General features: G+C 46.3%; 1 protein-coding gene across 3 annotated transcripts in view; it reads right to left on the bottom strand.

The window, feature by feature from the left end:
* Window positions 1-17,212, bottom strand: part of ANKHD1 (ankyrin repeat and KH domain containing 1) — an 896,896-nt gene that overhangs the window by 772,902 nt on the left and 106,782 nt on the right. For all 3 annotated transcript variants that reach the window (XM_069199295.1, XM_069199294.1, XM_069199296.1), the window contains exon 8: window positions 13,443-13,680. In XM_069199295.1, the coding sequence (XP_069055396.1) occupies window positions 13,443-13,680 (238 nt within the window). The remainder of the gene's footprint in view (window positions 1-13,442; window positions 13,681-17,212) is intronic.

Raw genomic sequence — 17,212 nt, forward strand, 5'->3', positions numbered from 1 at the left:
CCAAGATCTACCGAAGCGAGAGGGAACACATCCGAACCAGATGGCAGAGAGAAAACAAGATAACAAAGGACTTGAGGCCTATGCGCACTATCACAGAGAAAAGGCTTAATCGAAGAAAAACAACTTGTAACACTCCGAGCCCAACACTAGATGGAGAACTTATGCAAAGCGCACACACACACACACACACATAATCAAAAATTAGCATAGGAACAACAAGCACTGGCAATACTTAGTCAAAACAGTGAGGGCCCTGGGAGAGGGCCAACCATATAATAAGAAAGTGGAATGCGAGATACAGTCTCTAACCCAAGAATGTGGACTCGTTAGATGAGAGCTTGAAGAACTAGGAACCCCAAGAGGTGAGTACCTGAGTGACCCCCAGCGACCAGGAGAGCAGCGGTAAGTACCTAGCTTTCCCAAGGACTAACAGGAGGACTTAGAAAAAGAATTATGCAAGAACAGGACTAGCCTAGAAGAAACTAATGGTGGATTCTGAAAGAAGAGGACCTGCAAAGGAAGGGGACAGATTCCAGCCCACGATGTGGTGTCCAGTGGGTGCAGGAGCTATTACACACCCTTCTGTGGTTAAAGAACCAGGTCAATAGGGAGAAGAAGAGGCCAGCTGCGGAGCCCAGAAGTTTAAGAAGAATCCTTGGAGCAGTGCAGATGGTGTCCCACGTCGGTCGTTGGGTTGCAGATGGTCAGTGGTATTGGAGAGCCACCAACAAGCATTGTCAATCCAAGGAGGAGCAAAAGAAGAGTTGCAAGGCTAAAGAGGACCAGGGGACTCGACCCTCACTGGGAGTCTGGGGTGACTCTTAGCAGTCGGGAGAGCCAACAGAAGCAGTTGCAGCCCCCACAGTCAACCCACTGGCAGCAGGCACAGTAAGTTGCAGTGAGGCCCAGTCAGCATACCTGAAGAGGAGTCCCACGTCGCTGGAGCAGGAGAGAGGAGAATGCGCTTGGCAGGAAGAAATGCTGGGGGGCGGGGCTAATCAGAGCCTGAAGATCCCTTGGTGCAGGAGACAACACGCCTTGGTAACTGAGAGAGCTGCTGTGCACATGGGGGTACTGTCCTGCAAGGAGAGGCAGGGGGCTCACCGTCTCCCAAGTTGGATAGCTGGCAGAGAGGACCAAGGGGACCGCTCCAGACCGCCATTTGCCATGCAGGGGCCACAAAGTTCCAGACGCGAGCAGATGGAAGCAGCCAGACGTAGTCGCTGTAGGTGCCTGGAGATGCAGGGGAGGGACTCCTTCACTCCATGGGAAATTCCTTCTTGCTGCTAGCTGAAGTCTTTTTGACCCCGAAGATGCACATCCGGGGAAATGTTGCAGTTGTTGGAAGGAGCTGGAGAAACAATTTTGCAAAGCAAAGTCGTCGCTGTAGTTGCAGCTTTGTCGGTTCCTGAAGATTCCAGTTGCAGTTCAGTGGCCAGAAGTCAAAGTAAACTACGCAGAGGAGTCCTGGTGGAGTCTTGCACGTCGACTCACCCGCAAGTGAGACCCTAATTAGCCCTAAAAAGGGGGATTGGTCACCTAGCAAGGTGACCACCTGTCAGAAGGAGACTGCCACGTCACCTGCCTGACCCTGGCCACTCAGATGCTCCCAAGGGCCTCTGCCCACCTTGGATTCAAGATGGCAGAATCAAGTAGCCACCTGAAGGAGCTCTGGGCACCACCCATGGAGTGGTCACTACCCTTTCCATTATGCAAACCGGTTTATGCAAGGAGGGTACCAAATGTGCCCTTCAAAGTATACCGTGGCTTGGGGAGGCTACCCTTCCCAAACCATGTAACACCTATTTCCAAAGGGAGAAGGTGTTGACTCCCTCTCCCTAAGGAAATCATTTGTTCTGCCTTCCTGGGCTTGAGCTGTTCAAGCAGCAGGAGGGCAGAAACCTGTCTGTAGGATGGCAGCAGCGCAGGCTGCCTGGGAAAACCCTGCAAACTGGTATGAGCAAAGCCGGGGGTCCTCTAAGGAGCCCCCATAGTGCATGGAATCAAACAACCAATACTGGCAACAGCATTGGGGTATGCTTCGTACATGTGATACCAAACATGCCTAGGTCCGGAGTTATCACTATGTAGCTGGACATAGGTAGTGACCTATGTCCAGTACTCTGGCAAAATGGCTTCCCCGCACTCACGAACTACAGGAAAATGGAGCTGGAGTTTGTGGGCGACCTCTGTGCCCTCACACCCAGGTACTTGTACCCTGCCCTCTGAGCTAGGAGGGCCTGCCATAGGGGTGACTTACAGTGACCTTGTGCAGTGAACAGCAGCGAAAGGGTACATGCACCTTTTCACGCAGCCTGCAGACACATTTTGCATGGGCTCCCATGGATGGCACAATACATGCTGCAGCCCATGGGGAACTCCTGGTGCCCCAGTATCCTCAGTACCTGGGTACCGTAGACTAGGGACTTACATGGGGGCTCCAGTATGTCAATTGAGGGGTGTGAAAAGTCAGTTGCTACCAAATTTAAAGTGAGAGAGCAAAGTCACTGGGGTCCTAGTTAGAAGGATCGCAGTGAACACTCACAACACAGACAGCAGGCAAAAAGTGGGGGTAACCATGCCAAAAAGAGGGTGGGTACTTTCCTACACCTCCTTGCTCAGGTAGTGTATGGTGGTGGTATTGTCCATCCTTATAAGCACCTTTGAATTCGCAATCCTGGGAAGGAAAGCTTGCAAGGCCAGATGAACTGCTTTCAGCTCTGGGAGATTGATGTGCGAACTCCTAAGAGGCGTTTGCCACTTACCGCTGATCTGTAGGTTTTGAACATATGCTCCCCATCCTTCTAGTGAGACATTAGGGGTGATGACGCCAGGAGATGGTTGAAGGAGAAGCTGACAGGTGTTTTTCCTGAATCCACCAAATTATGTTCTTGAACATGAGTGGAGTTATTTTGATCAGATCGTCAAACAGCCTGTGGCTTGAATCCAATGGAAGTTGACCTCCTCTTGGAGGCGACACATCCTCAGTCTGCAAAATGGTATTAGTGGGCTACAGGAAGATATCATCACTAATAACGACTTGTGAAGGCATATGGAAATGTATTTTCTTTTTTTAAATGGCTTTTACCAAAGCATTCAGTTTCTGTTGCCTTTTTGCCATGTGATATGCTAAGTTGGATTTGGTGTCCAGATTTGCTCCCAATAAGGTTCTAGTCTGCGAGGGCTGGGGGTTAGACTTTTTTCCAATTGGGAGTGGGGTCCAATTTTTTGAAAAGTGTCATTCCCATTCTTGTCGATCTTAGATGCTGCTCGAAAGGACTGCCTTGACAAGCCTATTGTCCAGGTATGGGAAGACTTGGTGTGTCCATTTTCTCAAGAATGCGGCTACAGGTGCCAGGCACTTTGTACATATCCTGGGGGCCGGTTTCAGACCGAAGGGTAGAGCTCAAAACTGGTAGTCGCTGTCAGCTACCGTGAATCTTAGGAATTGCCTGTGAGAAGGATGGATCAGAATATGAAAGTACGCGTCCTGCAAATCTAGGGTGGACAGATAATCCCTGTGGTTTAAGCGGTGGAGAATATCCTGCAGCATTATCAAGCGGAATGATTGTTTCTTCAAATGGATGTTTAAATCTGAGGTCGGGATAGACCACCATTCCTTCCACTTTTTGCGTATGAGGAAGAAGTTGAAGTAGAATCCTTTTGCCCATTGTAAAGGGGAACGTCCCCCATTGCTCCTTTCTGAAGCATGATGCTGACCTCTAATTGGAGCGGATGGAGAGGTTTAGGAATGAATTTGTGAGGTGGAATATGGACAAGAGTATGTCCGAACTGAATCGGGTCCAAGACCCATTGGTCCGATGTTATGTCTTGCTAAAGCTGGAGCAATTAGGACATTTTGCCCCTAGCCTGCAGTCTCTAGGGATAGGGGTAGCTGGAGCCTTGAAGAAATCATTGTCCGTGAGCATTGTCTTTTCCTTGATGAGCCGGTCGCCTCACTGGGGGCAGGTCTGTTGTATGCCGCTTCAGAGGTTGCTTTTAGGTGTACTGTGGTCAAAACTGTTGGGAAGTGAATGTCTAAGAGGGATATCTCTACTGTTGGCAGCCTCCCCTACGTGAAGGCATGCTACGTCCTCTGGCTCCACGAAAGGAAGATTTTCTGAACGGAAGTGTACCGAGTGATTTTGCTGTCTCCTTATCGGTTTTAATCACCTGGAGTGCTTCATCAACATGTTTGCCAAACAAGGCTTGTCAATCAAAGGGAAGATCTAGGACCTTATTCTGTATCTCTCGGCGAAAGGTCATAGCCTTTAACCAGCCTTGCCTTCTGAGCACAGCAGCACCCGCAAGGTGAAGAAATGTGGTGGTGGTGGTTATATCCACTGCGCAGTCAATTTCTGCTGATGTCCTCTCTCCCTCTTGCAAGATCTTTTTTTACTGATAGCTTGGCTTCCTCTGGTAGCTGATCTATGTATGGGGCGATATCAGCCCATAACTGCCTATCATATCTGCCAAGCACCACCAGAAAGTTAGCTGCCCTCACCGTAATATTGACATGAAAAACATTTGCCAATATTGTCTAAATGTCATCTCTTTCTCAGGAGATGTCAAAATTGGGGTTGGGGGGTTCCTAGATTGCCATTGAGCTGCTTGAGCAATATCGGAGTCTGGGCGACCACTCAGGCAGGCTGGAGTATCTTCCAGGGCTTTATATTTTTTATCTAGGCACAGAAAACTGCGGTGGCAGTCATCGGGTTTTGCATCACCTTTAATACATCCTCCCATATGTAACTGACCATAGGCATGGAGAGTACGCTCTTCTGAAACGGCTCTTTAAATACATACAAAAAGCAGTCCATCTGCTTGGATGGCATTGGGAGTGCAAATGTTTTGGCAGCTCTTTCAAGTAAATGATGAAAGCCTCCAAAGTCTTCAGGAGACAAGTCAACTTTCATGGGTAACGAAGAAGATGGCGTGGGAGGAACCAAGTCATCCCATTCTGAATGATCATGGTGGAGTTCACCTAGCACATGTTCTTCATCTGAGGTATCTGGATCATGGAGCAGAGCTGTGGATGGTGTGTAGATTGTTGTAAGAGGCAAAGATGTAGGCCTCTGGAATGGGGTGGCCCAGCTGAGGCACTGGGGATCTAGAAGGTGTAGATGGTGGAGGCACCATCTCTCCAGTAGGTGGAAATCTTTCTATAAACAGACATGAACTGCAGATTAGAAATTAGGGAGCTCGGCATCTAACACCATCTCCTCCTGGTATGGCTGCTCTTGGGAAGTATTGTGGATCATATTCCTCATAATATTACTCTTCTTTCTCCTAACATTTGACATTTAACTGGGAGGGACTATGGGCCATATGTAAGAACACTTTTTCCCCATAGACACAGAATGGGTAAAAACCTTTGCTACATCTGGCCCTATGTGGTGTCCCCCATAGGGTCTTTTGTCATCAGATTCTTCTTCCTCTTCTAGCAAATGAGTTGGTATGAGGGGAGTTACCTTACTACAAGAAGTGTGTTTAGGGGTTAACCGTATCACTTTCTGCTTTTTGAGTTTTTTTTTTTCACTCAACAGGATTGTCGACAGAGCCAACGATTAGGTGGTAGACTGGGTCATTGAAGGGATGGTGTGGGATTCACCAGTCGTCGGTGCAGATGTTGATGGCAGAGACGTAGTCATTATCGTCGACAACGAGGAAGGGTGGATCTTGAGCGTCAATGGCTTAGTGACTGACGCAGTAGACTATGATGGTGTTACTGGAAAGGAGGCAGACAGACTGGAAAGAAATGGTCACTGCTATTTTTATTAAGGATGGTGTTGTATACGTCTTGGTTGACTACATTGTTGATGACGATGCTCGTCGACTGTAGGGTGGTCCCATCAACGGTGTGGAGTTCGTCAGTGCTCTCATCAATGGTGATTTGTTCGTCAAGGGTGAGGTTATCGTCGACGGTCTGTCAGCTAGATCTGAGGAAGTTATAATGAAGGTATGGGAGACCTTAATAGGTGCTGTAAGAGGCACAGAGGAGGATTTTTTAGCCCTTTCAGAAGTGGTACGATGTTCTTTTTTTCTTCTTTACAGATTAAGGAGACCTGGATCTGTGAGGAAATTTAGATGGGCTGCGGCCTTTGTAAGACCCTGAGGTGGTCTTTTTGAAGGCTTTTTTGGGCTGTTCTGAAGAGGATCTAGTATTGGGTGATCTCTCTCTTTTGTGGAAGCTCCGGGAAGATGAAGAGGTGTCCTCACTCTCAGTATCTGAAACTGGCTCTTTGCTGGTTTTAAGCTTTTGCATCCAGGTAAGCTGCATTCCTTTTCGGTCCTTTAACGTGTTGGTGAAAAAGGTATGTAGGAAGCTGGCTCTGTATATACTATATCAAATGAAATATGGTGTGCACAGAATCCAGGGGTTCCTCAGAGGCAATAACAGATAATACTAATGCTCTATTTGTGGTAGTGTGGCCGAGTAGTTAGGCTTATCATAGGATAGTGTTAAGCATTTGTTGAACACACACAAGCAATAGAAGAAACACACACTCAATGACTTAACTCCAGACCAATAGGATTTTATATAGAAAAATATATGTTTTGTTAATTTATTTCTAGAACCACAAGATTCAGTTTGCAGGTAAATACATAAAATGTAAGGTACTTTGCATAGCTATAAGCAGAACTTTGAATGGAATCAACAATGTATACTGTTTTCTTTAAAACGGCAAAAGGCTATTTTAAAAGTGGACAGTGCAATTTCCAACAGTTCCTGGGGGAAGAAAGGATTGTACGGTTTTAAAGGTAAGGATTCAACTTACAGTTCCTATTTCCTAGTTTTAGGTAGTCAGTTGTTAGGGGTTCAAGTTAACCCCAAACACCCACCACCAGCAACACGGGGCCGGTCGGATGCAGAGGTCAAAGGAGATCCAAGTTAACGTAGGCTCCTGTGGAGATAGGGGGAACCAGGTGTCAGCCAGCTATGGGGAGGGGGGGGAAATTAGACAAGTAGGCACCCCACACACACACAAACCCACCCCACCCCTCAGCGGCACAGGTGCAGGGTGCAAACAGGACATTGGGTTTCCAATGCAAGTCTATGGGGGGACCCCAGGGGTCACTAAGAGGCTGCAGGCGGGCTAAGGGTTAGGGGGTGGGGGAAGTTTGTCTCTTACTCATCACTGGTCGGACAGGGAAGAGGACTGCCTGCTGGTCGATGCTGCACCGGGGGTCAGGTTCTCCAAGGCCTGGGGGCTGCGGGTATAGTGGGTCCTTTGGCCATCTGGTATATTCATCTGGAGCTCGCGGCCAGAGGGGTCCTCTGAATTCTCTGCAAGCGTCGTCGTGGGGGCTTGGAGGGGTCAACCCAGGTTAGGCTCCTGCTCCCAATCACCTGGGGACCCTTTCTTGCTGGGTGGACCACCTGGAAACGGGCTGTGGGGCATCTGGTGGACAGGGGTTAGGACTCTCACATCCAGAGTCTGGTGGGAGTCCTTGGTTGAAAGCTTCTTTTGGACAGAGCCGCTGTCCTCAGGAGTTCTTGGTCCTTTTGGGAGTGCAAAGAGGTGTCAGAGGTCGTTGGGCCCACTGGATGCATCACTGTTCTTCTTGCAGGAGACAGGCCGGTAGGACTGAAGCCAAAGCAGTTGTTGTCTTCCTTCTTCTCTGCTGGGGTTTTCAGCTTAGCAGTCCTTCTCTTTGTAGGTCGCTAGGAATCTGGTGAGCTGGGTTCAGGGAGGCCCTTAAATTCTAAATTTAGGGGTGTGTTAGGGGCCAGAGGGCAGTAGCCAATGGCTACTGTCCCTGAGGGTGGCTACACCGTCCTTGTGCCCACTCCCTTTCGGGAGTGAGGGCACATTCCTATCCCTATTGGTCCCTCTCCTCCAAACCAAGATGGGGGATTCTGCAGGGAGGGGGCCACCTCAGCTCTGGACACCTTAGGGGTGGTCCTGGGTGGGGTGATCACTCCTCCCTGTCTTCCTTAATTTTCCCGCCGGATTTGCCAGCCAAAAGTGGGGCTTTATCCAGAAGGGGTGGGGGGTGGCGGGCATCTTCACTAGCTGGAGTGCCCTGGGGAACTGTAATCCGAGGCTTGAGCCTTTGTGGACAAGGTGTTACAGTTCCTGCAGGGGGAGGTGAGAAGCACCTCCACCCAGGACAGGCTTTGTTTCTGACCACAGAGTGCACAAAGGCACTCACCCCATGTGGCCAGAAACGGATGTATGATGGAACAACAAATGCGTTTACAACAGGGTCTTTACAACTATTGCGTCTTTACCGTGCATGCCTTTACCACGCATGCCTTTAAAAACAAAGTCAGTTGTAAAAGCATGTTTAGTAAAGTAACATGCATGGTAAATTCTCACCCGCCCTGCTCCCTAAACCTGACATCATATTCTACCTGCCCAAACACTTAAAACTGCCCCTGCCCAGAGCCCTAACCCCCGGACTACCCTGTCCTAAAAACTGTCCCAAACTTTCCTAAAAACTACCCCGACCCCCACCCTGCCCTAAACTAAAACCTACCCTGGCCCACAAACTACCCCACCTGACCTAAAAAGTACCCCGACCCCTGCCCTAAAATCTTCAATGTCTTAAAACCTACGCCGCCCTGCCCTAAAAACTACCCGACCCCCTGCCCTAAACCCTAAAACCTAACCTGCTCTGTCCTAAAAACTACACCTCCCCCGCCCCAAACCATAAAAGCTGCGCTGTCTAAAACCTACCCTGCCCTGTCCTAAAAACTACCATGGCCCGCCACCCCTGCCCTAAACCCTAAAACTACCCTGTCCTAAAAACTACCCCACCCTTTCGTAATAACTACCCAAGCCCCCATCCTGAACCCTAAAACCTACCCTGCCCTGTCCTAAAAATTACCCCAATCGCCTGCCTTCGCCCTAAACCCTAAATGCTACCTTGCCCTTTCCCAAAACCTACCCCGTCATGTCCTAAAAACTACCGGACCCCCTGCCCTACACCCTAAAACCTACACTGTCCTGTCCTAAACTCTACCCCAACCCCCCACCCCAAGCCCTACAACCTACCCTGCCAGCCTAAAATCTACCCGCTCTGTCCTAAAAACTGCCCAACACCGCTCTAAACCCTAAAAGCTACCCTGTCCTAAAACCTACCCAACCCTCTCCTAAAAACTACCCTGTCCCCTGCCCCACCATGAATCCTAAAACCTACCCCACCCTGTCCTAAATACTACCCCGCCCCCAGCCTTCACCCTAAAACCTACCCTACTCTTGTCCTAAAACCTACCAGACCCCCCCCTTCACCCTAAACCCTAAAACCTACCCTGCCCCGGCCTAAAATCCACCCAACCCCGCTCTAAAACCTAAAACCTACCCTGTCCTAAAACCAACCGCACCCGGTCCTAAAAACTACCCTGACTTCACCCTAAAACCTACCCTACTCCGGTCCTAAAACATACCCAACCCTGTCCTAAAAACGACCTCAACCCCTGTATTCACCCTAAACCCTAAAACCTACCCTGCGCAGTCCTAAAGCCTACCCCGTTCTGTCCTAAAAACTACCCGGCCCCTGCTCTAAACCCTATAACCCACCCTGTCCTAAAACCTTCCCCACCCTGTCCTAAAACCTACCCTGACCCCCACCTTCACCCTAAACTTAAAAACCTACCCCGCTCTGTTCTAAAAACTACCAACGCCCTCTCAACCTTAAAACCTACCCTGTCCTAAAACCTATCCCACCCTGTCTTAACTACTCTGACCACCACCTTCACCCTAAAACCTACCCCACTCCTGCCCTAAAACCTACTCCACCCTGTCCTAAAAAGTACCCAGACCCCTGCCTTCACCCTAAACCCTACCCTGCCTTAAAACCTAACCCGTTCTGCCCTAAAAAAATACCCGACCCCTGCTCTAAACCCTAAAACCTACTCTGTCCTAAAAACCACCCCGACCCCCACCTTCACCCTAAATCCTAAAACCTGCCCTGTCCTAGAACCTACCCCGCCCTGTCCTAAAAAACTACCACGTCCCCTGCCCCACCATGAATCCTAAAACCTACACCACCCTGTCCTAAAACCTACCCGACCCCGCCTTCACCCTAAACCCTAAAACCTACCCTGCCCTATAACCTACCCCGTTCTGTCCTAAAATCTAACCAACCCCTGCTCTAAACCCTAAAACCTACCCTGTCCTAAAACCAAACCTACTCTGTCCTAAAACCAACCCCATACTGTCCTTAAAACTACCCCGACTTCACCCGAAACCCTAAAACCTACCCTCCTCCGGTCCCGAAACCTACCCTACCCTGTCCTGTCCTAAAAAGTACCTCAACCCCTGTATTCACCCTAAACCATAAAACCTACCCTGCGCAGTCCTAAAGCCTACCCCGTTCTGTCCTAAAAACTACCGACCCCTGCTCTAAACCCTATAACCCATCCTGTCCTAAAACCTACCCCACCCTGTCCTAAAAACCACCCGACCCCCACCTTCACCCTAAATCCTAAAACCTACCCTGTCCTAGAACCTACCCCGCCCTAAAACCTACCCCATCCCACCACCGTAAACCTAAAACCTACACATCAACTGTCCTAAAACCTACCCCGTTCTGTCCTAAAAACTACCCGACCCCCGCTCTAAACCCTAAAACCTACCCTGTCCTAAAACTAACCCGATCCGGTTCTAAAAACTACCCTGACCCCGCCTTCACCCTAAAACCTACCCTACTCCTGTCCTAAAACCTATCCAACACTGTCCTAAAAACTACCCCAACCTCCACCCTAAACCCTAAAACCTACCCTGTCCTAAAACCTACCCTGTCCTAAAACCTACCCCGTTCTGTCCTAAAAATTACCCAACCCCTGCTCTAAACCCTAAAACTTTCCCTATCCTCAAACCTACCCAGACCCCCACCTTCACCCTAAATCCTAAAACCTACCCTGTCCTAAAACCTACCCCGCCCTGTCCTTAAAACTACCCCATCCCTCCCTCCCCAACCCAGGCCCTACTTACCTCTCTCCTCTGGACGCTGCTCTTTCCTGCTTGCTTCCACCCAACTGCTCTCTCTAGCATTACCACGTATATGCGTAGTAAACGCATATGCGTGGCAATGGCAGCGTGGGCAATGCATATTGTTGCATTGACGGCGTTATTAGTGGTGTTTCCCCCAGAAACGTACGTGAAAGTGGCAGGCTGACACAGACCGGTCAGTCCTACACTAGTAGTTGGGCTAACATACAGGGGGCATCTCTAAGATGCCCTCTGTGTGCATTTTTCAATAAATCCCACACTGGCACAAAGTGTGGGTTTATTGTGCTGAGAGGTTTGATACCAAACTTCCCAGTATTCAGTGAAGCTATTATGGTGCTGTGGAGTTCGTAATGATAAACTCCCAGACCATATACTCAATATGGCTACACTGCACTTACAATGTCTAAGAATGGACAGACACTGTAGGGTATATTGCTCATGCAGCTACGCCCTCACCTGTGGTATAGTACACCCTCCCTTAGGGCTGTAAGGCCTGCTAGAGGGGTGACTTACCTATGCCACAGGCAGTGGCTTGTGGGCATTGCACCCTGAAAGGGGTGCCATGTCGACTTTGTCTTTTTTCGCCCCACCAGCACACACAAGCTGCAAGGCAGTGTGCATGTGCTGAGTTAGGGGGTCCCCCAGAGTGGCATAATACATGCTGCACCCCTTAGAGACCTTCCCTGGCAAAAGGGCCCTTGGTATCATAGCTACCTTTTACAAGAAACTTAACTGTGTGCTAGGGCTGTGCCAATTGTGGGAACAAAAGGTACAGTTTTAGGGAAAGAACACTGGTGCTGGGGCCTGGTTGCAGGGTCCCAGCACACCTTCAATTGAAGTTGGCATCAACGTTAGGCAAAAAGTAAGGAGGGGGGTATCCATGCCAACAGTGGCACTTTCCTACAAGGTAAGACATACCTTGCAGTCCTTTGCTGAGTGATCTGGGTAGAGGCAATAAATGCAATTCTGATGTGGGTCCTCTGAATGTAACCTCTTTATGCCGCAAGTTTTACAGGGTCCAAAGAGACTTTTCTTCTCTTTGTCAGCCATGATGGTAGTCTTCTGATAAGGTGAAGCTGTGAATACTTAAGGTGGAACCTTCAGAGGAGTAGAGAAATGAGACTTAAGTGTTCTAAAATATTCAATAAGTGAAAAGCTGAGCAGAGCTCAATGAAGGCTCCCTAGCACGATGTGCGGTATAATATCTGAGGCACTGAAGCTTCTCTCAGGAATGTTCTAAAGGGTGGTGTCACCTGACTGGTGGGTTCTCAACTTCAGTCCTTTTAAAAAAATTAAAAAAAATAAAAAAAATGACTGATCGAATACTAAACTAGTAGGCCTAAGGCCTTTATGTTTAAATCTATATTGACACTACTTTGTAAAGGTACCGGAGACTCTCATCTCGACGACGGGTAATGACTCAAGCATGTGAATCTATTAAAGTTACAAAACTTAAGTACCTTCAAGACGCTTTGCAAAAACCTTTTAAATATGATCTGCAATATCCATTACCATTGCTGGTTGTTATTCCCAGTACAAGAAATGTCAATCGCCACTGGGGCTGCCTGTATAGTCTTCCTATTAAACAGATGCAAGAAGTCTGTTCTGTTGTCACCACAGTAATGTGACTCTTGTCCAACAAAGAGTCCTAGAGTTAACCAAGTCACAGGTATGCTTGAAGCCTCTAAGATGCCAACTTGTGAGCCCTACTTAAACTGCTCGCCAATAGATCTTTGATCTTAAAAAGAATACCATTGGCTTCCAGCAAAACTATTTTGGCAGGTTCATTCCTCCTCTCTACTGAGCAGATAGCACCCGAGGCCCAGTGCAGCTCCCAAATGGATCAATGTGCTTCTTCGCCTTTGTTTCTACTCACCACATGATATACCACAGTGTTTGTAACCCATCTGGACGTGCATCTTGACCTCCACAGCAGCCCCCCAAACATGCTCAAAACATCCATTCCTCAGAAACTCAAAGATTTCAACTACTCTTATCTATAAGTTAGATGGCCCTCTTAAGGTAATCCATGCTTTTGAGTAACACACTTATCAGTATTGTGATCCATAAAGACTGTCAGGGCGTTCCGGGTTCAACACGTCACCACTGTCCTTGGAAAACAATACTAGTGTTTCAATGTTATCTGTGCGTAAACAGCTGCAACCTGTATCATGTACTTATGGGCACCGATTATGAAGAGCATTGTGAAAACGGACAATACCTTTACAGCTGCTAAGATCACATGGAGAAAGAATCTTATTCTCTCAACTTGCCCGCACTCCCAGAGAAAATGCGCTGAAATGATGACAAGAGCTAGACTCAAGCGGCAAAAGATTCACCAGTGAACAGAAGAAGAAAAAACACTCAGGCGACATTGTTGAGCCATTTACAGATCATGCATGGTAACTGACAAAAGAAAATGAGTAATATACCAAAATAGGAAAACAGTTTGTACAAATGAGATGAAGAATGTTTTCGTACCTTGTGCTAGAAGAAGTGCAACCATTTCTTCATGTCCTTCTCTTGCAGCCTCCATCAAAGGTGTATAGCCTTCATCATTAACCTCTTCTAGATTTGCTCCTCTTTCTATGAGCAGAGCTGCCAATTCAACATGTCCACCACAAGCAGCCAAAGTGAGGGGAGATTCAAAGGAATCTGCGGGCATATTGACCTGGGCACCACTATCCAAAAGTAACCGGGCTACTTCAACATGCCCATCCTAGGTATTTTTCAATGATAATTAAAAGAAAAAGAGCAAAAGAACCACTGAGTAATTCAAATACATTATCAACGAAAAACATTCATCTTAATGTCGGTTATTCTAAAATTGATCATGAAATAACTTAATCAAGAAAAAACAAAAATGAATTGTGCTCTAACAAATTTAGAACTCTACAGCCAAAGTCACCAAGAAGCATTAACTACGGCTCAGATCTATTAAGGTGCACCGAACTGTGCCCCTATATTTTGCCAGTCAGATCTCTAAAAAGGGAAATAGCAGTCCAGATAATTATTTACAAGTTAATTTTTCATCTGTATTTCAATTTTATATAAACAAAAAAGGGTAGGGATGTTATGATGCCCTTGGGTTACATCATTAGCAACAAGTCATCTTCCAAGGACAGAGAATATGGACATGTCTACGTGGGGAAGAGATGGAGGAAGTGTATGCATATGTGTTGGTCTTTCTATAGTGCAAACCTAGCTGGGGAACAACAGAATGCTTTACATCAATGCACGGAGGAAATGATTAAAGATTATGTACATCAAATCGTGCTTTACACATTTTTGTTATACTTCATGTTTACATTTTTAAGTCATGGTGAAATTAAGTGATTTGCCCACGTGGTACAATTTTCGTTCTTGTGCAGAAGTAGGGAGTACGTAGGTCTTTGAGCTTCGAAGTCAACAAGCTGCCGGATGCTTTTTAAACCAATTGTAGTTAAAGGACAGCGGAAATACTGACAATCTGCCATGCCTACTATTCTCCCTGTTTTAAGTCAGAGGGAGCGGGAGGAGAGGGACAAACCATTCCCTAACTTTGCAATAAATCTAAAAGCAACAGACTGGAGAGAAGGTAAAGGTTTATAATGCTGTTCGTAGATCACGCTTGGTAAAAACTCCACTAAATGGGGCTTGGCAGAAGTGTACATGGCAAGGGCTCAGGAACTGGGGGACTACTCATATGAAATCATGAATAATATACTACAAATGCCTTTCCATAACCAGCTATCTTTTCAGCGCATGTTGGCTTATGGTGATTTTCCTGTTGAAATGAACAGTCTATACAGCGTTGATGACTTATTTGAAGTGCTGTCTGACTTTCATGCATCCACACCTATGTACATAAGGCATTATGGCTTAAACTTGCATTTTTGGCATGACAACCTTTGTAAAGAAAAGTATACAACAAAAATCAAATTGGTGAGAGGTGAAGAATAAATTGTAAACAAAATAATATATTATAGCAACTAAAAAACAAAAAACAAATGGAGATGTATATGAAATTCAATCTGTCAGAATATGAAGGTGAGCTGTCATTTATGGACAATGCACACCCATCCAGAACACCTGGAGCAAATGTATAGAAAGAATTCGAAGAGTAAGAAAATATCTTAATTTCTTTGGGGTAAGACTGGTGGCCTGAGATACCTTTCTGAGGTGGAAAACATTCCGTACATTCAAAATAAAAAATAAATTAAAAAACTGGCATAATATCCATCAATCTGGGTACTATATACACCATAAACTCTGGTGAAAGAAAAGCACGTCATAGTCTGGCTTTGTGCGAAAGGCAAAGAATGCAAAAGTAAACTGCTTTGACAAAGCCAGCAATGAATGCGAGATGAAAACAAACATGCTAAAAAAAAAAAAAATGCCAACAAGGAGCCTTGTAGGGTCTTCGGCATGAGCTACCAGCACCAAAGATGGTGAGCAAGCAACAGAAATGTAGGACGTTGCCAATGTGCGGTCAGGATGAGATAATACTAGTCGGAACATACTTTAGATATAAAGTGGAATAAAGAGAAAGGAGAAAAACAGACTCTCCACGTGCCATCAGATAACCATGTTTCATTGTCTGGATGACTTAGCTTTGTTATAAATGATCCATCTTCTTTGAGTGTGCTTGTATGAATGCAGTTCAGGCTTTAATCTTTCTTGGTTAAGTCAATGTGCAGCAAATTGTTACACAAAATCTGGCAGCCTTTGAATCTATGCTGAAGCCACATTTATCTTCAATCATCAGTTTTATTACATGCACCATTGATATTAATCTCACATAAAGCAACTGACTGCATCAACTGGTTTTCTTGTACAATGCACCAAGAGAAGTGGTCTGGACAAACACCTGCACTATTACGTTGAAGCTTAAAGTCTCCCTTTTCTCTGAACACTTGCAAAACAGTATTACTTTTCCTATCTTCAGGTCTCCCTGAAGCATTTTTTTTTGTAAGTAGAATGATTTTTATTACTTCTTAAAGCAACTGAACAGATGTTGTCAAGAGGACCTCTAGAACCTGACTTGGTTACAACCTTTTTTAGCTTCGTTCTACAGTTCATATTTTATTCATTTTACTAAGGATGCTTTTTAGCAATTGTTTACATATTTTGATCAGTTTGCTTTTATTTTAGGAAAATGAAGAACAAGCTGCATGTTTAGTTAGCCTTTGCACAACACAACCAGTACTTTGTTCAAAGCTAAAGAACTCTGTACACGATATGCTGGTTGTGTTGTCTGTTTGGGAGACAGCTTCTAACACCTAGACACAGCATTACATCCGAACTGTACTTCAAACACAGTATGGTTCATTAAATAAACAGTGTGCTGACCCAGAAGGGACAGATGGCATGCCGGCCACAATTTTCCTGGGGCGCATTCTGTGCAACATGCAGCTTGGTTGGCGCTGAGCTACCAGACTACTGAAGGGATTGCCAGCTACATAATCAACTAACTCCTGACACTGTTTCTGGGAATAGGGTTGGGCCTAATCTCTTAGATCTGGCCAGGCAGAAGGGTACACCCACTATGCTCTCAGCATAGACAAAAGGTTTAGGTAGAAACCTCTAGAACCATATATACCATGGTTGGACTGTTTATATTCTTTACCATGTTCGTAATGCTAATTACCCTGCTTTATTTCATCTGTATAATTATTGCAGCTCACTCTTTATTACGACTGTTTCAATAAATGTATTGAAAACTTCTCTTGCATGTTGTGCGTCTCGTCTTGGAATGCATAAGTAATAATATGAAAGGAGTAAGATCTGTTTCCACAGTTTCTCTGGGGAGTCAGAGTGTCATTTTCAGGTTGTCACAATCACTTTTCACAGAAGTAGCTCTCTGGCGAAGTTGTTCTCACCCACAGACAGTTTAGTGGTTTTACAAAAGTCCCATACCTAAGCGCCATAGGTAGCAGCATTTTGTGCTTTAGCTAGATAATTTTTTATTGCCGGAGAAACGACCTTCGTAACAATACTTTTATAGAAACACAAAACAGCCCCAGATCTGTGTTGAAGAAGAGACATAATTTTGTCAATCTGTTCTTCCCAGTGCAATTTGTTGGAAATTCTCACCCCCAAATAATCTATTTGACCAACTTTCCCCAAAGGAGCCCCGGCTAAAGTGATAGCACATCTTCTAACTGGTCCTGGGCTGAACACCATTAGTTTAGTTTGCTGGCATTCAATTCCAGGCCATAATCAGAACAAAAAGTTATAAACATATCCACAAGATTCTGAAGGCCCATTGG

This window comes from Pleurodeles waltl, chromosome 7 (genome assembly GCF_031143425.1).
Source record: "Pleurodeles waltl isolate 20211129_DDA chromosome 7, aPleWal1.hap1.20221129, whole genome shotgun sequence".
NCBI lineage: Eukaryota > Metazoa > Chordata > Amphibia > Caudata > Salamandridae > Pleurodeles > Pleurodeles waltl.